At 39.3% G+C, this 22,494-nt stretch overlaps 1 protein-coding gene across 1 annotated transcript in view; it reads right to left on the bottom strand.

Moving 5' to 3' along the window:
- Window positions 1–22,494, bottom strand: part of LOC126236661 (retinoid-inducible serine carboxypeptidase-like) — a 166,168-nt gene that overhangs the window by 12,117 nt on the left and 131,557 nt on the right. Inside the window, exons 7-8 of the mRNA XM_049946134.1 lie at window positions 20,624–20,701; window positions 20,370–20,524 (exon numbers count right to left, since the gene is read on the bottom strand). Of these exons, the coding sequence (XP_049802091.1) occupies window positions 20,370–20,524; window positions 20,624–20,701 (233 nt within the window). The remainder of the gene's footprint in view (window positions 1–20,369; window positions 20,525–20,623; window positions 20,702–22,494) is intronic.

Raw genomic sequence — 22,494 nt, 5'->3', positions numbered from 1 at the left:
AGTGCTCTACCAACTGAGCTACCGAAGCACGACTCACGCCCGGTACTCACAGCTTTACTTCTGCCAGTACCTCGTCTCCTACCTTCCAAACTTTACAGAAGCTCTCCTGCGAACCAGTTTGGAAGGTAGGAGACGAGGTACTGGCAGAAGTAAAGCTGTGAGTACCGGGCGTGAGTCGTGCTTCGGTAGCTCAGTTGGTAGAGCACTTGCCCGCGAAAGGCAAAGGTCCCGAGTTCGAGTCTCGGTCGGGCACACAGTTTTAATCTGCCAGGAAATTTCAGTTTTTGGTTTAGCTATGGAGTTTGAAGAATTTATTGCTCTGAGTCAGAACAAAGTATACAAGAACAGTAAGTGCAACAGCTAAGAGAAAAGGAAGGACAGAAAGCATGAGAGAGAAAAACAGCAGAAGAAATAAAGATATCAAAGCAAAGATTTCGAAATTGGATGGAAAACTACAAAAACTAAAGTAAACAAATACGTGCAGCCATGGGTGGAGAACTAGAGGTGATAACAAATTTGGGTAAGAAAGAAAATTTGAAAGAAAAGAAAGACCTAGAAGAAGTGGATAGTAATGTAACAAAAACTGAGGAGACTGTAAGAGATGCAAATGAAAAATTTTATGGGCCAAGAGGAAACAGTGAAGAATGAAGTCACCAAGAACAATAGTAAAATCAAAGAAGATGACCAGGAATACACTGAATAGAAATCAGACAGTTTCAAGTAGTGAACATAGTGAAACTATAGTAGTAGAATGTCAGAATTAAGCAAAACTGGCAGATTTTATGTTCAAAGTCCACTCAATTCTGTCACTTTATTTATTTTTTTTATTTTTATTCATTACAAAATTCAAGGAGAGGTGGCCTACCAATTGTATGGAAGAACAAAACATTTAAATTGCATCAACAACCTCTAGTTCTTTCAACACAGATAGAGTCCACATCTGCCCATAAAAATATTTTGCAGTTTAAAATATCATTTTGAAATTTCTGTCATACTGTTGTGTAGTCTATTTGAAACTTTCCTGTGGCTACATGTCTCTTCCATGTATACAACCATCTTCCATGAATTTTAAACCAAGTATTAGCAATACTTAAATTATACTTTTTGCAAAATTTACCACACAGTGTCATCTGTCATTACCTTCCACCAGTCCATGTTCTTCTACTACTTTACATCTTCCTTTACCTACCATTGAATTCCAGTACCCCATCATAATTAAATTTTCATTTCTCTTAACTACCTGAATAATCTTTTACCTAATCATATGTTGTTCTAGCCTCTTCATTATCTGCAGAGCTAAATGGCATATGAACTGTGGTGGGTGTTGGCTTTGTGTCAATCTTGGCTATGATAATGTGTTCACTATGCTGTTTGTAGTAACATACCCATGTTCCTATTTTCTTATTCATTATTAGATCCATTTCTACATAGCCCCTGTTTGATTTTTTATTGATAACACTCTTCTCACCTGATCAGAAATCCTGTTCCTACTACCCACTTCACTAATTCCCCTAATATCCAACAGCAACCTATTCATTTCCTTTTTAAATTTTCTAACTTCCCTATCTGATTAAGGGTTCTAATCAGGCGCGGCTCGTAATTAAAGGCTCTGAGGCGGAGCCGCCCCAAAATATATGTTAAAGTAAATTCCGCAAGAACGTATTACATAATTTAAATTATCAGGACGAATTTTGCATATTTCCCATTCCGATTAAAATTACGACAGTCAACGTTTTTGGAACTGTTTGTATCGATAGAGGTTTTCCGAACGGTTAGTAGTGTTTAGGCTGCGCCTTGGAGCGTCCGTAAGCTGCATGTAGTAGCGGTTTGGGGGCGTGGCTTCTACATAGTACTGCTCTTTATGGGCGACCCGAAGGCTCAGAGCTTGTAGCCTAAGGGTGTCATACCAACCGCCACACATTTTTCAGGTTCCACTATCTATGTAATAAAGGAATGTAGAGTGGCCGTAACTTCGCTATCCAATCTCTGTCTCTGCACATCTCTACTACGCTTCAACGCGTCATTAATTGACGTTTAGTATTATTGTTTTGATAATATTTTACATAGTTGTTTTGTTTCTGCCATTGGCTATTTTATCCATATTTAGAATAAGTTTGCAAATATCCCGCCAGAGTGCACTATACGACAGTAACATACCAGTACTGCCATCTAGCGAGAGTTTCATAAGTGGTTAGAGGACAAAGCGCGCGAAATTTGTCCCGTTACTTTACTTTCCTTGCTTGCTGATGCTGACTGCATTTGTTGATACCGTGTGATATTAGCAAGTTTCTTTTTCGGAGTTTATTTTGCAAGATTTTAGTGAGTTTTACTTGCTGGTGAATATCTACGACATACCACGAGTGTGAAACAAGCGCAATATGAATTCAGTGTGCAATTTAATAGGTAAAAACTTGGAACACGGCCATAGGATGAAAGTGAAAGAACTTGGTGCATCCAGACCCGCATTAAAGATCTCTCCGAAACATATCTTTTCACATGATTTGCTGCACAGTGTCAGAAAATGTAATGATGACGTATAAAAACACTAACCAAAGATTTTAACTCGAAGTTAGCTTCTAACGATATTTAATACCTGATTATAGAAGATACAGTACGTAAAATTATGGACAGAGAGTAATCTGCTCACCCCCTCCCCCTGAATTCTTAGTTGTTTATGTCAGACTGATCTGTAGCGTAACCCGAGGTCTATGTTGGCTCCGATCGATAAATGCCGCAGCCTTCCCCAGTATAGAAACCACGAGCCGCGCCTGGTTCTAATGTTACACTTTCCAAACTGTAGGAGATATGTTATGTTTTCCTGATGAAGATGTCCTCCTGAGTAGTCTCCATCTGGTGACACTATTTTACCTCTTCAATATTTTACCCTAGAAGATGTCATCTTCTTTTAACCATGTGCTCATAGTACAGCTGCATGCCCTTGGGAAAAATAAGAGCTGTAGTTTCCTAATCCTTTCAGATACTCACAGTACCAGCATTCAATATCATTTTGGCTGATTTTATAATGTCAGATCAGTCAATCATCCAGACTGTTCCCTCTGCAACTACTGAAAGGCTGCTGGCTCTTTTCATGAACCACATGTTTGTCTGGCGTCCTCACAGATCTCACTCATTCTTCTCACAGATCACTCATCTGAAGTGGTAGTACCTATGGTACAGAAGTCACCTTACTTTGACAATGTCCATGGATCACGGAGAAGCATAGGGTGCCTAAAACATATTAATTCTTCTGGCTCTGATGGGATTTCTATCAGAGTATGAAATTGTCATGGTTGCATAATATGACTGCATTTGAGCTATCTTTCTAATAAGGATATACTTGCAAACAAACTAAAAAATGCTGTAGTAATACTCATCTATAAAATAGGAAATAAGCAAACCACAATTGATTTGACACTTGTTTCAGTTTTTCAAACATTTTTGTGAAAAAGTTGTATAATAGAACTGACTAACTGTTCTAAATGGAACTTGGTAACAGCTTCTTGACCTCATAAATGAAGTCCTGGCAAAGCCAAACATATGACCTAGTGAAAGCCTTTGTTGTGTGGACCACAAAATCCTATTTGGCAACCAAAAATGTTACATCATTAATGGCATTCCTTTTTGCATGGATGGAATATTACCTTTATCATAGGGGACCTCAATCACAAATTCTATCAAAGGAATGAAACTAACTCTAGAACAGGAGAACATAATGTGTGAGGTCCCACATTAGTAATGGAAATCACAACTTCCACATACAACTCAGACAGTAGCTGGACAGTTGTACAACTAGTTCACAGCAATAGTTTTAAGTTTTACTTTCTCAAAGACTTGTATTATTCAATTTCAAACAAGCAAAAAAGACCTGTTAGTGCAGGAAGTATACATTAACAGTCATACAAGAAATGAAACAAAATGCATAAAATTTGTTGGAGTCCAAGTGGATATCAAACTGAAATGGATTAAAGGACTAAATACATAGATAAACTAACCAAGAAGGTCAGTTCATCATGTTTTGCCATTACAAGTGTCACTGCCTATGTTGATCTAATTTTACTTTTTTCACTTCTTGTCATTTTATGGGGTTATTGTTTGGGGTGATGCACCTAAAGCAAACAAAAACGTACTAAGCAGAAGTGAGTAGTATTAATATTGTGTAAAGTAGGTAATTTCTAATCTTGCAGAGGTCTTATTAAGAATCTTTAAATACCTACACTTACTACCCAGCACCTTACATTTACTCATTTATAATTTTTTTTGCTGATAATGAAAATTACTTACACCTGATGTGTGATTTGCACATTCACAATACAAAATACCAAAAGCATTTTCCTGTAGTGTAGACTATGCCTCCTTGTCTAGTTTTTAAAGGTGGAGTTATGTACTCTGCTGCACTCTGATTATCAGGCCTGTGTTATTATAAATGGAGGTTATTTTCTAGGTAAAATACCAGAGTAATGAAATGTTAAGCGATGGTATTAATAAAAGACAGACAACAACTATTTAATACAACTGATAAAAGCAACAATTTATTTCAAAATGTTGCATTTAGCTGGTATAGTCACAAATATTGTTCAGCTGTATAGTGAGACATTATTGTTAATGCAGAGTACAGTTTAAATGTCAGTGATTTAAGTGATTTAACATAATTTTTATTAATTCCTTTCTTTATGGCTTCTATGTAATACAAGGAATGCATGAATGACTGACAAAGCTGATGCAAAGGCTAAGATTGTACATAGTGAAGACAACCTATCAACTGAATTCGATTATCTGGAAAAATAACATTGCTTCCAATAGCTTTAATTGTAAAGATGTTATGGAGAAGCTAGAACTCTGTGACATAGAGAAAGAGCAAAGAAAGAGACCTTAGAATCACATTCCCACCATATACTGCCACAGTATTCACAAGACTCAGCCAAACTCTGAACAAGAAAGAGTCATGCCCATCTTCTGACCAGTTGCAAAAATAATCACCTTCTTGGGCTGTGTGAAAGGTAACCAGCAGTTTCATAGATTTTGGCTCTGTCACATTTCTTGCAAATGTGACAAGCCTTCTGTTGGACAGACATAATGTTATTTTTTATTATCTATTTGGCTTTTGACCTCAAGTGCATACAACCATACAGGCATAATGCTGTGTCTGGTCTTTCCTGTCTCAGCGGTTTTTTCGGACCCGCGTTGGTAACACACTGTCTGATCACTTTGAGCAAGAGAACGGTGTCCCCCAGGGCAGTGTTTTAAGCGTTACCCTCTTTGCCATAGCCATCAACAGTATAATGTCTACAGTGAGGAGTCCAGTACAGTGCTCCTTATTTGTGGACGACTTTGCTGTTTTCTGTTCCTCCTCCAGTGTTGCCACCGTGAGCCATCAGTTGCAGCTCACAGTGCGGCGGTTAGAGGAGTGGGCTGCAAAGACGGGTTTTTGGTTTTCTGCCGATAAGTGTGTCTGTTTTCATTTTAATCGTTCTCGTCATCTTTTTACTTTGCCTGCTTTGCATATGGGGGGTATTGTCCTACATTTTAGAGACACAGTACGGTTTCTGGGCCTAATTTTTGACTCCAGGTTGTCATGGCTGCCACACCTTCGCGACTTGAAAGCCAGAACCCTGAAGGCACTTAACATCCTCAAGTGCCTCAGCCACAGGTCTTGGGGAGCGGACAGGGCGCGTCTCCTTCAGTTTTATTGAGCTTTTGTGCGTTCAAGGCTGGACTATGAGTGCACAGTGTATGGGTCAGCGAGGCCGTCTTATTTGCAGATCCTTGACACTGTCCACCATGCTGGGATTAGACTGGCCATGGGTGCTTATTGGACCAGTCCCATACCCAGCCTCTGGGCTGAGGCTGGGGAACCGCCACTCACCATCCGGCGGCAGCTCCTGCTGGTGTGCCAGGCTTGTAAGTTCTTACAGCTCCCACCTCACCTGCTCAATATCTTGTTGCTCATCCACCTCTGGACCGCCTTTTTTCCCACCGTCCCCGGGCTACATTGCCGTTTGGGATCAGAGTGCAACGTTTGCTAGAGTCCCTCAGTGTGGAGTCTGTACAACCCCAAATCCTGGGTTTTAACTGCCTGCCACCCTGGTTACTGAAGAGGCCTGGAGTGGTTTTAGATTTATTGCAGTACAAGAGAGATTGCACTCCTGCCACCGTTTTTAATGCAGCATTTTATGCCATTTTATCTGAGCACCACGACTATGTAGCCGTTTTTACAGATGGGTCGAAACAAGGAGGTTCCGTTGGTTGCTCTGTTGTTTTTCTGGATCGTGTCTTCAAGGTCCACCTGCCTAAGACTTTTACTGTCTTTGATGCAGAATTGTCTGCAATCTTGCGGGCACTGGAGCAGATGAGACATTCTTCCTGTCCTAAATTTATTGTCTGTTCCGATTCACTAAGTGCCCTTCACTCTTTGCAATGTTTGTATCCAGCAGATAAAATAGTCCAGACCATCCAGGATGCCCTCCTCCAACTACAGCGATTGGGGAAGGTGGTGGCTTTCTGCTGGGATCCGGGAAATGTCGGCATTGCTGGGTATGAAAGGGCAGATCTCGCAGCCAAGGAGGCGTGTCTCGATCCACAAGTATCTCAGTGTGCTATACCCCTGCACGCACTTACCTCGCTGTTGAGCTCATGAGTCATGCGTCGGTGGGAGGATGAGTGGCTGGAAGTGACTGACAATAAGCTCTGTGTAGTCAAGCCCACAACGCGTGTGTGGTGTACTTCTTTTCAGCCCCGTCGACGGGACGAGGTTCTCCTCACTCCGCTTCGGATAGGCCACAGCCCTATGACGCATGGCTTCCTGCTCTGGCAGGAGGACCCTCCAATTTGTGGTGCTTGTGGCGTTCAGGTCATTGTGCACAACGTTTTATTGGATTGTGTTTTATTTTCTGACCAGCGGGCCGCAGCTGATTTGCCAGCGGACCTGCCATCTCTTTTAGGCAACACTCGGACGAATGTGGTTAAAGTTTTAAAGTTCTGTCAAATGTTTTTACAAAGATTTTAGGGAGAGGATCTTAATTTGCTCACTGTGCGACAAGCTCGCCCATATTTTATGTAAGTGGCCAGCCAATGACAATTTCCTGTGGCATTCTTGTTGCTGTGTTTTCCCTTTCCTTACGTTTTAGTTTCTTATGTGGCATTTACCTTCTTTTCCTGCTTTCTTTGCGTGTGTGCTTCAGTTTTATTAGGTCTGTCCACATTCGTTCCTTTTAATGTGCGTCAGGGCGCTGATGACCTCGACGTTGAGCGCCCATAAGCCCCAACACATACACACACACAAACACACACACACACACACACACACAATAAATACACTGTGTACACAATCTAATACTATACCAAGAAGGAAATTGGCATTGACTTAGCACTGCTTCATGAAGAAAGTGTCTGCTATCTGTCCATTGGGTGGTTCTGTGATAATATTATGATGAAGGCAACCAAAATACAGGCATTTACAAACCTTATGAATTGTGACTGGATTTTTTTCGGCAGTGCAACTTGGCAACCTGCATTGTAAACAATAAGATGGGAAAAACAACAAGCTGCATTTCAGTATGTACCAGTGGTGGCAAGCATAAACTGTTGCTCACATAAATACCGGGCCAAGTGATAGTTGAATGGTATGGTGAATTGTTTCTGGAATTTTTTTGTCCAGCACCCTCAACGACTCTATAAGCAGACAAACAGTGAGACTTGCCATTGTGAGCAATGCTTCTGCTGAACTGCACAAACAAGCCTCACAGTCCATGCTCACAGTTGCAATGCTGAAAGTACCCATCTTCTGCTTTATAAACTTCACATAAGTTTTCCATTGTGCAGAGCTCAAGGGGTTAAGAGCATTGCATGTGAAAATCAAGGTTCTGGCATAAAGCTCTTATTTGCATCCTGTAAGAATTTTCTAAACGGAAGATTATCAATCTGACCAACTTTTATGCGGCATCAATGCAGTACAGAAAATTTAAGGCATATAAGAGTCTACTGACATTATTTTTGTTGGCACTGTTTGCATTTACATTGCCATATAAAATGACACTATTCTTACAATTATACTGCATATCTACAGGTTGGGTAAAATTATTGATAAATGCTTTAAAATTTTCAAGAAGCAATTAATGCACATATATTACGGACAATTTCATTTACTATGCCATTAATTCTATTTGAAAAATAAAAAAACTTTTATCATCTGTGAGTAACTTAAGACCAAATTTCACTCTAAAGTCTAAAACTTTTTTGACATATATACAAGGGGGTACCCAAAAGAAACTAAACTATTTTTTTAGTGGGCAAAGCTTTTATAGAACCACATTTTGCTGCTAGGAGCATATAGAGCAACCATTTCAGACTCAGTAAGTCAAGTGCCATCACTGAAGGCCAGGATTAGTTTTGGCAGAGTTTATAGTGATAACTGTTTGGTGTGATTGTCGTTTTGCAATAGCTGATTTATGTGAATGGTGTGCAGTGGTGAAATTCTTTTTGCTCAGAAAAGGTGGAACAAACTCTTGAAATTTTAAAAACAGTGTACAAGGACAATGCCATGGGGGAAACTTAAATGTTTGAGTTGTTTTCCTGTTTCAAAAATGGTTGTGTCAGATGATGAAAAACCTTGTTCTGGTCTCCTTCCATAGTCTGAACACATGAAAATATTGAAAACTTTCATCCAATCATCAACAAAGATTGATGACAGATTATTGAAGAAATTGTAGAGTTGTTGGGAATAGCCTGGAGTTCAGTGAAGCAAATTGTGGCAGATGATTTGGGAATGAAAAGGGTGACTGCCAAATTCGTACCATGACTGATGAACAAAAATAAGGTAACTTAGAAACTGCACTTTGAAAGAAGAGTTCCAGAATTTTCCAATTTATTTTTAAAAGATTATCACAGGTGACAAAACATGGTGCTGCACTTATTATTCTGAATCAAAGCAGCAGTGAAGCCAGTGGAAGACTTCAAGTTCACCTTTATTCAAGAAAGCTCATCAGCTGAAATAAAATATTAAAACTAAGCTGATTTGTTTTTTCAATGTAAGAGGAGTCATCCAGTTTCTTCCTACATGTTCGTCAGGGGGACTGAAGATGGTATAATGTAGCATCAAAACTGGTTAATCCAGAAAATAACAACTGGAAATTTAGGGAGCTGAAAGCGTTTTGATTTGACACTTTATACTGAACAGCAGAGGTCCTGCAACCATCTATAAAAAGATGGACTGAAAGAGATTCAGAGTTTGTTCTGCAGGGCCAGACAATTAACTGGTCTTTCTATTTGGAAGTTTTGAAAATACTGCACAACAGACTGTGATAGAAGCAGCCTGATTTGTGGCAGTCAGATGACTAGTTTTTTGTCATGATAATGCCCCTGTGTGAACAATAACGATATGACCCCTGTTTGTTGCCCACCATACATGCACTGTCTTGCCCCATGCAACATTTTTCTGTTTCCTCAAATGAGAACATCTGGTCTGAAACTGACATATGGCTGGGGAGCAATGTACTGACCACATGCTTCTTGACAACTGTGGGCTGAGGATGACATGGCAGCCAGTTGGTACCATAGGGTCTTCATGGCCTGTTTGGGCGGATGGAGTTTAGTTTTTCTAGAATGAAAACAGACAAGAAAGGAAAGAATTTTGCCAATGTTGCTGAGATGAAGATAAAAATGACAGAGGTGCTGTCAAACATCACAAAGTATGAGTTTAAAAAACGTTTTGAAAAATGGAAGAAAAGATTAAATAATTGTGTTGTGCAAGTGGAGAACACTTTCAAGGGGACTGAAGGTTTGTGCTTAAAACACGAATAAACAAGTTAAAAATAATTTCAGTTTCTTTTGGATACCCCCTTGTATATTGCCCTACATCTGTAAGAGATTTTTTGTTTTAGAAACATGCTCTTTTGTAAGAGTTTAAAGGTCATGGGTTTTACCTGATAATGCTGGATTTTATAAGTCTTGGAGTCAGTATTTTAGTGGAGAATTGTTAAAGCTTTACTTACCACCTTGGCTGCTTACCTTTTTCTTGTCCAACAATAAAATACTTCAGACACAGAGGAAATATTGTCCTTTTGTCTACTGCAATGCTTTCTTCATTCTCCATTGCAAACAAAATTTCGTCTGCATTTTGTTATAATAGACTGAGTTACCTACTGCTGCTTTAATTTGTTACCCACTTCTGATGTTGGTATTTTCTTCCTTGGGCTCACTGGACTGCTAGTCACATTTAACAAGTTAGATATAGGTTCTCCTACAACTGGTTCCAGTGCCTCTAGTTCATCTATTGGTGTTGCAGCTCTCTTCTCCACTTCATGTAGTGAGATTTTATGCATTTTGCCTTTGCAAAGTTTCTTGTAGCTTTCATTGTATACCTATGAGGGTGAGTCAAATGAATGCTTTAAACATTTTTTAAAATTTTATTTATTGTGCAGAAGTGCCACAAAGTTGTATCACTTTTCAACATAATCTCCCCCATGCTCAGTGCAAGTCCTGCAGCACTTACAAAGTGCATAATTTCCTTTAGAAAAAAAATTCTTTTGGTAGTCCACGCAACCACTCATGCACCGCGTGACGCACCTCTTCATCAGAATGGAACTTCTTTCCTCCCATTGCATCTCTGTGTGGTCCAAACATATGTAAATCACTTGGGGCAAGGTCTGGTGAGTATGGTGGATGAGGAAGACACTCAAAATGCAGATCTGTGATTGTTGCAACTGTTGGACGGGCAGTGTGGGGCCTTGCATTGTCATGTTGCTAAAGGACACATGCTGACAGCAATTCATATCGCTTTGATTTGATCACAGGCTGCAGATGATTTTTTAGGAGATCTGTGTATGATGCACTGGTGACAGTGGTTCCTCTAGGCATGTAATGCTCCAAAATGATGCCTTTTTTGTCCTGAAAGAGAGTCAGCACAACCTTCCCTGCTGATGGTTCTGTTTGAAACTTCTTTGGTTTTGGTGATGAGGACTGGTACCATTCCTTGCTCGCTCTCTTCATTTCCAATTGGTGGACGTGAACCCAGGTTTCGTCCCCAGTAACAATTCTTGCAAGGAAGCCATCACCTTCTCATTCGAAGTGCCGAAGAAATTCTTCACAAGCAGCAACACGTCATTCTCTCATTTCCGTAGTCAGCTGCCGTGGCACCCACCTTGCAGACACTTTGTGAAACTGGAGCACATCATGTACATGATTAATCTGTAAACATGCTGCAGTGTCATTCAGTGTCACTCGGCAGTTTTCCTTCACTATGGCTTCAACTGCTGCAATGTTCTGTGGAGTCACAACTCATTGTGCCTGACCTGGATGAGGAGCATCTTCCACTGAAGTCGCACCATTTGCAAACTTCCTACTGCATTCGTAGACTTGCTGCTGTGACAAACATGCATCACCGTACTGAACCTTCATTTGTTGATGAATTTCAAGAGGTTTCACACCTTCACTACGCAAAAAACGAATAACAGAACCCTGTTCTTCCCTGGTGCAAGTCACAAGTGGGGCGGCCATCTTTATACTGATACTGCGACGGTATGTGTGCATCTGCATTATGCTGCCACCTACAGGCCATTCTGTATGCTGTTTGTAGCACACTTACCAACTTACAGGATAATGGCATGAAATTTCGATTTGTTATTACAAATTTAAGGTTTTCATTGGACTCACACTCATAGTTCTTTCTTCAGTTCTACATCCATTTATTCACGCATCATATTGTGTGAATCCCACCATGAAGGATATCCTTCAAGATGTGGAATATGTCAAGTTACAAGATAACAGGCAGCAGAAACCACTGCTAGCGACTTCTGCGAATTCTTATAACAAAAAATATATGTCCTTCTTTCACTATCGTGGATACTATTGAGTCATCTGTTGTCACTTTTTGTGTGTGCTCCTCTTCTAAACATACTTTCCTGGATGATATCTCTCTCTGTCATCATATTGCTTTTTGAGTTGGTTTTTATGTTGTGAGACACAATTTCATGTCCATGACTGGTTTTGAAAATACCGCTGATGGTGGTTGTAGTGTATTGCTTGAAGATTATTACCTGTCATTTATTTAATAACTTCTATTATTTTTCTCACATTATCATATCTTTTCCTTTTGTGCAAACTATGTTTTGAAAAATAATGACTTACAGATGTTGCATGTGTGAATGTTGTATTTGCCATACTATTATGTATTTTCTTTTATTTGCTATTAGCCATAGTTGTTTCTATGTTTACAAATGAATTTTACACAGATCCTGTCCTTGTAAAATGCTAACATTGAAAATGTTCACTTTTAAAACTCTGCAAAGCTTCTAATATCTTTTAGCACTATTTTAGCAGTTCTCTGTCATTGTTATAAACATCATTTATGCCTTATGTCTGAAATATTCCTGTCTCACCCTCAAAGAGGTCATGTTGTTGTGCAATGATTCACTATCAGTTATTGTCAAAACCCACACACTCTTTGTGATATGTGTAATGCAAGACAAATTACACAACATACTGCACTGAAATTAAAAAAAATGAAATGACTGTATGGCATTGATAGCCAAGAGTCCCTGCTTTTGGAAGTTCAGCCACTGAGTTGCAAGTCCTTTCAGTTGACACCACACTGGATTACTTGCATCTCAATAATGATGAAATGATGATGAGGACAACACAACACCCAGTATCCAAGCAGAGAAATACTCTGACACAGCCAGGAATCAAACCCAGGCCTGCTGCAGGGCAGTCATGCACACTGGTACACACAGATTAATTTTCTGCACTGCTGTCTATTAAAATCTGTCTAAATATGAGTTACCAGCCACACTTCTATTTGCAAGGCAAGGTTACACTTGTCACTACTCCAAAATCAATAATTTTTGCTATACAGAGTGTCCCAGGAGGAATGGTCAATATTCAGGGATATGACAGGAATTACAGATGAAGCAGTAATATCTAGTAAAAATGGTCTCAAAGGTGAATACCTTAAGAGTCATGACCACTTGTTTACCTTCACTACTGTGACATATCTCTTTCACTGACAAATCCTCATACCTGTTATGATATGGAATTTAGAGCCTGTGTTTACAAGACATTTTTTTCTAGCAATGGAAAGTCCAGGTTGGAATACCAACAGTATTATGAAAAGGATAGGCTGCTGTTCACCATAAAGATAACACACTGAGCTGCAGATAAGCACATTAAAAATGATGTTATGCATTGAGCTTTGGACCACAGCCTTCTCCATTAAGGAAAAAAACATGCACATTCACACAAGCAAGCACACTTCATTAACACAACCTCTAATTCTAACCATTCCAGCCTGAATGTAATGGTGTCATGTTGAATGGAAGCAGCAATCCAAAAAGGGGCAGGGAAGGGAGAGGGATAACAGAATGAAATGGGGGCAGAGGAGTCAGCAGTGCCTAGCAGAGGGTGCAGGGATTAGATGGTGGCCAGACAAGACTGCCAGATGCAGCATCAGGAGGCTGAGGGGGAGGGGGGGGAATGGGAAGTGGAAGAGGAGAGGATCAGAGAAGGGGAAAACACAGAGTGTGTGCTGGCAGAGAGCAGAGAATAGTGAGTGTGAGGTGGTGTGAATTGGGAGGGAGGGATGGGATGAAGGGGTGTTGGGTGTGGGGATAGTGTGTTACCGAAGTGTGAAGCTGGGATGAAATCTGGAGTGGAGAATATTCTGTACAGTTGACTCCCATCTACACTGTTCAGAAAAGCTGGTGGTGAAGGGGAGGATTCAGACAGCCCAAGTTGCAAAGCAGCCATTAAAATCAATCATGTTATATTCAGCTGCATATTGTGCCACAGGGTGGCCTACTTTGCTCTTTGCCACAGTTTGTCGGTGCCATTCATCCTGGTAACAGCTCGTTGGTAGTCATACCAATGTAAAAAGCTGCGAAGTGGCTGCAGCAAAGCTGGTATATGGCATCGCTGAATTCTTAGGTGGCCTGGCTTCTGATGGGGCAGGATAAGCCTTTTGCAGGACTGGAATGGAAAGTGCTGGGTGAGTGGATTGGGCAGGTCTTGCACCTAGGTCTTCCACAGAGATATGATCCCTGTGGCAAGGGGCTTGGACTGGGATGAAATAAGGATGGACTAGAATGTTGTGGGCGTAGGGTGGCTGATGAAACCACTTTAGGAGGGGTGGGAATGATCTCAAGTTGGATCTACATCTACATCTACATCTACATCTACATGACTACTCTGCAATTCACATTTAAGTGCTTGGCAGAGGGTTCATCGAACCACAATCATACTATCTCTCTACCATTCCATTCCCGAACAGCGTGCGGGAAAAACGAACACCTAAACCTTTCTGTTCGATCTCTGATTTTTCTTATTTTATTTTGATGAACATTCCTACCTATGTAGGTTGGGCTCAACAAAATATTTTCGCATTCGGAAGAGAAAGTTGGTGACTGAAATTTCGTAAATAGATCTCGCCGCGATGTAAAACGTCTTTGCTGTAATGACTTCCATCCCAATTCGCGTATCATATCTGCCACACTCTCTCCCCTACTACCTGATAATACAAAACGAGCTGCCCTTTTTTGTACCCTTTCGATGTCCTCCGTCAGTCCCACCTGGTGAGGATCCCACACCGCGCAGCAATATTCTAACAGAGGACGAACGAGTGTAGTGTAAGCTGTCTCTTTAGTGGACTTGTTGCATCTTCTAAGTGTCCTGCCAATGAAACGCAACCTTTGGCTCGCCTTCCCCACAATATTATCTATATGGTCTTTCCAACTGAAGTTGTTCGTAATTTTAACACCCAGGTACTTAGTTGAATTGACAGCCTTGAGAATTGTACTATTTATCGAGTAATTGAATTCCAACGGATTTCTTTTGAAACTCATGTGGATCACCTCACACTTTTCGTTATTTAGCGTCAACTGCCACCTGCCACACCATACAGCAATCTTTTCTAAATCGCTTTGCAACTGATACTGGTCTTCGGGTGACCTTACTAGACAGTAAATTACAGCATCATCTGTGAACAACCTAAGAGAACTGCTCAGATTGTCACCCAGGTCATTTATATAGTTCAGGAACAGCAGAGGTCCCAGGACGCTTCCCTGGGGAACACCTGATATCAATTCAGTTGGGTAAAAGTGTGCTTGTCACTGAAAATATTCTGTCCCCAGGTGTCAATGTTGGGTGGGAGGGATTCTTTGGTGTGAAAGGTAGGACAACTTTCAAAATGTTGGTACTGTTGGTTGTCATTCAGTTTAATGTTTACAGCTGTGTAGACAGAGCCATCAGGGAGCAAGCATTCAATGTCTAGGAAGATACCATGCTGGGTTGAGGAGAACCAGGTGAAATGGATGGGAGAGAAGGTGTTGCCATTGTGAAGGATTGAGGATACAGTGTCTTGGCTGTGAGTCCAGGTCATGAATATATCATGAATGAACCTGAATCTTATCAGGGTTTAGGGTTTTGGAAGGCTAGAAAGTTTTCATCTAGATGGCCCAGGTTGTCATTGGAGCATACCATGTGCATGCCCATGGCTGTGCTGCAGATTTATTAGGAAAAGTTAGTAAGGTGTATGAGGTATGAGATGGTGGTTTTGGAGATTGAAGAAACTTTGGAGAGGTAGTGTTCAATAGCGGCGAGACCATGGGCTTGAAGGATGTTGTGTGTAAGGAAATGATTTTAACAGTGATGAGAAGGGATCCAGGAGGTAAAGGAGTGGGGGTGTTCAGTAGATGGTGAAAAAAGTGTTTGGTATCTATGATGTGGGAAGCTAGATTACGGACAATTGGTTGGAGGTGTGGGTCAATGAGGGCTGAAATTCTTTCAGTGCGAGCACAATAATCAGCTGTAATAGCCCACCCTCATTGGTATTACAAGAATTAAAATATTATATATCTTTGCAGCTGCATTGCACTGTGTCTGAGTTATCATTAGGTTTTCATTTTCATATTCTCTTCATTGACACTGCTGGAGCACATTCATGATAAGTTGACCCCTGCTGTGAATTGCATAGTCATTCACAACTCTGGGTGAGTTAACCCTTCTGTTATGAAACGGCAGTTGCGTCAGTTTGCTGTGGTCTATTGAGCTGTGTGTTTCACTTGTTATGAGCAAAACATTCTTTTCCTGCCTTGGCTATAATGTAACCTTGCACGAACAATTTTAAAGGACTTTTGGTAAAAAAATTAATTATTTAATACATCTCATAGCCTCCTGATAAACTGCCTATCTTTTCATTAATGGTTACATTTATTGTGATATTTTTGTATTATGTAAGGTACTGCATGAAATTTGATTAGTTTACAGTGAAAAGTAGGGGTTGCTACAGTTTTACTTTGGGTGGATGTCAAATCATGTATTGCTGCATATGAAATGTAGATGATGTATAGAATTTTTCTTTTAACTTGTGAAGAGATCTACATCCATTTTAAATCTGAAGAAAATGGATTGTATGTTGTGAACACACTTCCAATTGAGCTTGCAAACAATAGAGTGAAAGTGAAATATTCATAGCATCATCCAAATCTCATAAGTGGTTCAAGATATTGAACCAAGTGTTTGGCCAATAATAGCATGCAAAGCAGAGAGTATTTTTCATATAGTTAATATGCAAAATTTTCTTTTAACTGTGATGTATGACTAACTACAGATTCTTTTGGTGATGCAGCAAGTATTTTAAGACACATTGAAAGCTTGTGAAATGATCATTAGTAAGGTTTGTAGTATGATAAGTGAAGAAATCGTATGTTTACTTTTATACTGTGCTTTTCATAAGCTGTTGAACTGACTTGTCCTGAGTTGTTTGCTTAATAATACTCTGTTTCAGGATTCTGTTACAGTTGCAACTGAATTAACATATTACTGAGATTAAATTGCATAAACTATGTTCTGGTTTTGCAAAATAATCTAATTTTAACAGGGGAACAAGAGAAAGAAAAAATGTTTTACAAGTTAGGTGAAAATCAGTCACTCCTTCTGTTGCAGTTTCAGCATAATGTAACCCTTTGTGTGTAATAATGAGTGGCTGACTTGTTGAGCTGTTTGTCATCTTGGGATAACCCATTAATACAGTTGCTTGCAGACTTGGTAGCTATATCTTTGAAGTTTTGCAAGACAGCCATTTTTATGAAGGCTTGAGCTGTAGAACTACATTTGCCATAATGCAATGTCCCATCAGCAAGGATGCCCTCACCAGTACTGTTGATTTCTCCCCTAACACACCACCCCCACAGCAAGGGACCAAGTGATATTGAACACACTCTACTTGTAATTGTCTACTGAAAGTATATAGGAGAGAAATTAACAAAATATTAATTGAAATGCACTTCTCTCTGCATTACCACAAACACAAACACACACACAAATTTCAAGCTTTCGCAACACACAGTTGCTTCATCAGGAAAGAGGGAAGGAGAGGGAAAGATGAAAGGATGTGGGTTTTAAGGGAGAGGGTAAGGAGTCATTCCAATCCTGGGAGCGGAAAGACTTACCTTAGGGGGAAAAAGGGACAGGTATACACTCGCACACACACACACATATCCATCCGCACATATACAGACACAAGCAGACATATGTAAAGGCAAAGAGTTTGGGCAGAGATGTCAGTCGAGGTGGAAGTACAGAGGCAAAGATGTTGTTGAATGACAGGTGATGTATGAGCGGCGGCAACTTGAAATTAGCGGAGGTTGGGGCCTGGTGGGTAACAGGAAGAGAGGATATATTGAAGGGCAAGTTCCCATCTCCGGAGTTCTGATAGGTTGGTGTCAGTGCGAAGTATCCAGATAACCCGGACGGTATAACACTGTGCTGAGATGTGCTGGCCGTGCACCCTCCCCTACAGCCTAGGTTTTCGTGGCAAACGAATCTGCTCCAGTCCGGAATCTCTGAACCATTACACCAACAACCTGACAACAGCTTTCGCATCCCGCAACTACCCTCCCGACCTGGTACAGAAGCAAATAACCAGAGCCACTTCCTCATCCCCTCAAACCCAGAACCTCCCACAGAAGAACCCCATTTTTCAAAACTATGTAAGCACTGGAACTGAAGTCATTGTTCTGTTCTGATATTTTGAGAGAGGAATCCATGCCAATCAGAACCATAATAATGTAATGGTGCAATGAAATGTTGTTGTGAATAAGAATATGGATAGTGAAGAAGGACAATTAAAAATTATTGCTAGTTAACTTTGACATAAAAATGCCACACATATTGATTCACTTGAGTGAGACAGTTGTAGGTTGATGATTTTTTAATGCACAGTGACTCTTATGTAATTAGAAGGTGCAGTATGTACGTACATGGTAAATGACACTTAACTATGTAACTGAGACACATACTAGCCATAACTAAATCAGTGAGGGAAACCTGACATTTATGGAAGTGAAACCTGTAAAATCAAATGTGTATGTGTGTTGTGTGTGTGTGTGTGTGTGTGTGTGTGTGTGTGTGTGTGTGTGTGTGTGTGTGATGGCCACATCATTGTAGAGAGTGTTGTACCCACCCATTTTTACCCCCAATTTTTCACCCTGATCTCTGGTACTTAGGAACTACAAGCTGATTTATGACCAGGTATGCTCATGTGGTGCCACACTAGTGAGGAGTATTGTGTTGGGTACAATAGACAAGAACTTACTAAAAACTTTGAACAATGTATGTCAATTGAACAGTGAACTCAAGCTCAGTCTACAATGCAGTGATTTTAAAGAAATGACTGTATGATACATATGGCATCAGAGTTTTTGTTGAGGACAATGGACAGACAATTTTATGGAATTATGAAATACATTTATTTCGAAATATCAGATTTGTGGCAGCCACCAGTAATTAGAAAGGTGCAGCAGCCAATCAACATGCAGGTTTTATGGGCACAGTAACAGAGTACAACAGCTGCCAGACAGTGAACAGGTTCTATGGAAGTGGTCATCGATTACAGCAGAAGCCAATCACCATGCACTTGAGCACAGCTGACTGGGCTAAACAACATGCCTCAATGAGAGAATTAAGACCTGTAGCAGCCTTCCAGATGATGAATTGAGATGACAGCTGTACCAGCAGAATACTAATTATTGCTTAAGGACAAGTCATTAGTAATCTAAAAGTGGTGTATATAAACCGATTGAAAATGAGTGATAATGGGTCAGAAGACAATATACTGGAAGAAATTGGTATCCTCTTCTACAGAATAGCTAACAATGTATTGTTTCAAATGGTGAGCATTTTTTGTGGTACTGATGTAATGAAAATAAAGCACCTCTACATTAACATTGATGTCAAATGGTTGTTGATATGCATGGTTTTTTATCACTTCACTAGCATTCCCTGAATTTGGGGGACTAGTAGATGAGAATTATTAAGCTACATTATTTTATATCAGTATCTTTACAATTTGTACAGAAACCAGATGGCAGTTATAAGAGTCGAGGGACATGGAAGGGAAACAGTGGTTGGGAAGGGAGTGAGAGAGGGTTGTAGCCTCTCCCCGATGTTATTCAATCTTTATATTGAACAAGCAGTAAAGGAAACAAAAGAAAAATCCAGAGTAGGTATTAAAATCCACGGAGAAGAAATAAAAACTTTAAGGTTCGCCGATGACATTGTAATTCTGTCAGAGACAGCAAAGGACTTGGAAGAGCAGTTGAATGGAATGGACAGTGTCTTGAAAGGAGGATATAAGATGAACATCAACAAAAGCAAAACGAGGATAATGAAAAGTAGTCAAATTAGGTCGGCTGATGCTGAGGGAATTAGATTAGGAAATGAGACACTTAAAGCAGTAAAGGAGTTTTGCTATTTGAGGAGCAAAATTACTGATGATGGTCGAAGTAGAGAGGATATAAAATGTAGACTGGCAATGGCAAGGAAAGCGTTTCTGAAGAAGAGAAATTTGTTACCATCGATTATAGATTTAAGTGTCAGGAAGTCGTTTCTGAAAGTATTTGTATGGAGTGTAGCCATGTATGGAAGTGAAACATAGACAATAAATAGTTTGGACATGAAGAGAATAGAAGCTTTCAAAATGTGGTGCTGCAGAAGAATGCTGAAGATTAGATGGGTAGATCACATAACTAATGTGGAAGTATTGAATAGGATTGTGGAGAAGAGAAGTTTGTGGCACAACCTGACTGGAAGAAGGGAGAGGCAGTTGGTAGTACATGTTCTGAGGCATCAAAGGATCACAAATTTAGCACTGGAGGGCAGCGTGGAGGGTAAAAATCATAGAGGGAGACCAAGAGAAGAATACATTAAGCAGATTCAAAAGGATGTAGGTTGCAGTAGGTACTGGGAGATGAAGAAGCTTGCACAGGATAGAGTAGCATGGAGAGCTGCATCAAACCAGTCTCAGGACTGAAGACCACATCAACAACAACACCTTTAAAAATCATATTTTTGACATTCTGTGGAAATGAAAATGTATCACTCACCATATGGCCAGAACGTGTAATCCAATAGAAGGCAAAGTTGTCATATTTCTTGTAGTAGCCTTCAATGATACCATTAACCATTATAGGTGAATGGTCTGATTCCTCCCAGCTTTGAGCACCAGCCCACTTTAAGTTTTCTACCCACTTTAGTGTACCTGTGTAAGGAAGTGTTTCAGTCACTTTCTCTGATGGATATTTAATTCATTTTACAAAATATTAGTGCACTTGAAATCACTATATTTAGATTTATTTACCTGGTGTGTCGACAATGGGATCCAGATTTCCAGTGTACACTACTACAGCAATGTCAGTCTCATTGAGAAGTGATTCAACTGAAAAATAAAATACTAGGGACTGAAAATTTTTGTAGGATCATCATAATGTAATTTCAAAGTGTTTGGAAGTATTAACACTTTAAAGTATATTATGGCATACAAATAAGCATACAATCACAGTAAGTATACATTTCACTTTGAAAGTTTCTTTAGGCAATGACATTGAAAAATCACAGATTATTTCAACATAATAATTATTACTGTTTATTTGTCACTGTTCATTAGTGCAGTAACTGATATCATATTATGAACTGAAGCTAAACTGAGAAATTATTTTCTATATGTAACACACTTTTTTGATACTGGTATGTCCACATTGCAATGTGGCAGAATGGGACAGTATAACATGAAGAGAATGACTGTGTGAATTATGGAGATTGTGACACATTTATGAAATCTTTACATGAAGTCATATACATGCAGAACATTCCATTCTGCTGATTTACACATACTATATGTATGAAAACTAATCAAGTTATGATGAAATCAGGTGTATAATGTACAAATACAGTTTATGTATGGAAGCATTGCACTGCAAACTCAAAACACATTAGAGCAAATGTAAACACACACAGAGAGTGTTATTTGTAAGAACAGGATTTTTTTTTTTTTTTAAAAAAAAAGGTACCAGTAGTAATAATGACCAAACTCTATGCAAAGATGCCAAAGTCACATTAGGATCAAAAGTCATTCTGAAATTACACAGTAACTGAGAAATACAGACATCTTTCCATTTTTATCAGTGGGTATTTCATGGAATTTTGAGGTAAAAATCAATTTATTTCAAGACACCCAACTATATCAGTTTGTTGCCATTATTTGCAAACTAAATTGTGTAATCAGTCTCGTGTAAGCACATACATATCAATTGTAAGATTAATTATGTGCCGCTCATACAATAAGCAGAAAGCTTTTGTAATTGTTGTATGTTATGTAAGCACTAGTGGCTGTGGCTATGGTGTGCAAGTCTTCTTAAGACGAAGACTTCCCCACTTGTTTTGCCATCTGCCTCCTTAAAATTCATTTTTTTGCTTTTAACTGATTACCATTAACATACATGAGTATAATCTGCATTTTCATAAAAGAGAAAGGTTGGCCCTCAGTTTTAAAGAATTTAAGGAATATAACAACAGATCTAATTTTGTGCTTAGTTTTATGTATGTAATTGATTTTCTAATTTATTTGACTATTCTTAGTTAATATCTTTTGTTATAGGGTGGAATCAGTAATTGTTTTGTAACTTAAATTCTATTGTTGACTTATAAACAAAGATAAATTCCGTACTAATTATAAACATTTGGAAGACAAAATACTAGTAATCTTAAAGTATCTATTTAGCTCTATTCGAAAACATGTTAGCAAAGCCAGCCCTTCATTAATTCCAAAGTAATGAACAGTTTGTCAAAAGTATTGTTTATGTAATGATATCTGTTAATTTCATCATTTAAACAAATAATTTGGCCTGACTCTTGTAGTAGAAGAAACTGTTAAAAAGATGCAATTTTTCGATGAATTCAGTTAATTAAATGAGTTAAATTTTAATTGTGATTTCTGTAAATTAAACATCAAACAATGTGTAGTTTCAGTGCCTATTATTGTGAGGATATATAAGAACACGATTTTTGGTCCCAAGACAGGCAGTCCACGGCTGTGTTTCAGATGCAGAATCCCTATTGGTTAGATCAACAATTATGTGTTGCATTTTTGCATGCTTGCTTTCAACATTCTGGCAGTTACACCAGTTATTAACGTACCAGCATTTCACATTTGCAATTGCTTATATCACACTT

The sequence above is a fragment of the Schistocerca nitens genome, chromosome 1 (assembly GCF_023898315.1).
Source record: "Schistocerca nitens isolate TAMUIC-IGC-003100 chromosome 1, iqSchNite1.1, whole genome shotgun sequence".
Lineage (NCBI taxonomy): Eukaryota > Metazoa > Arthropoda > Insecta > Orthoptera > Acrididae > Schistocerca > Schistocerca nitens.
The sequence above is the reverse complement of the archived record's forward strand: the minus strand, read 5'-3'. Positions and strand labels throughout refer to the sequence as shown.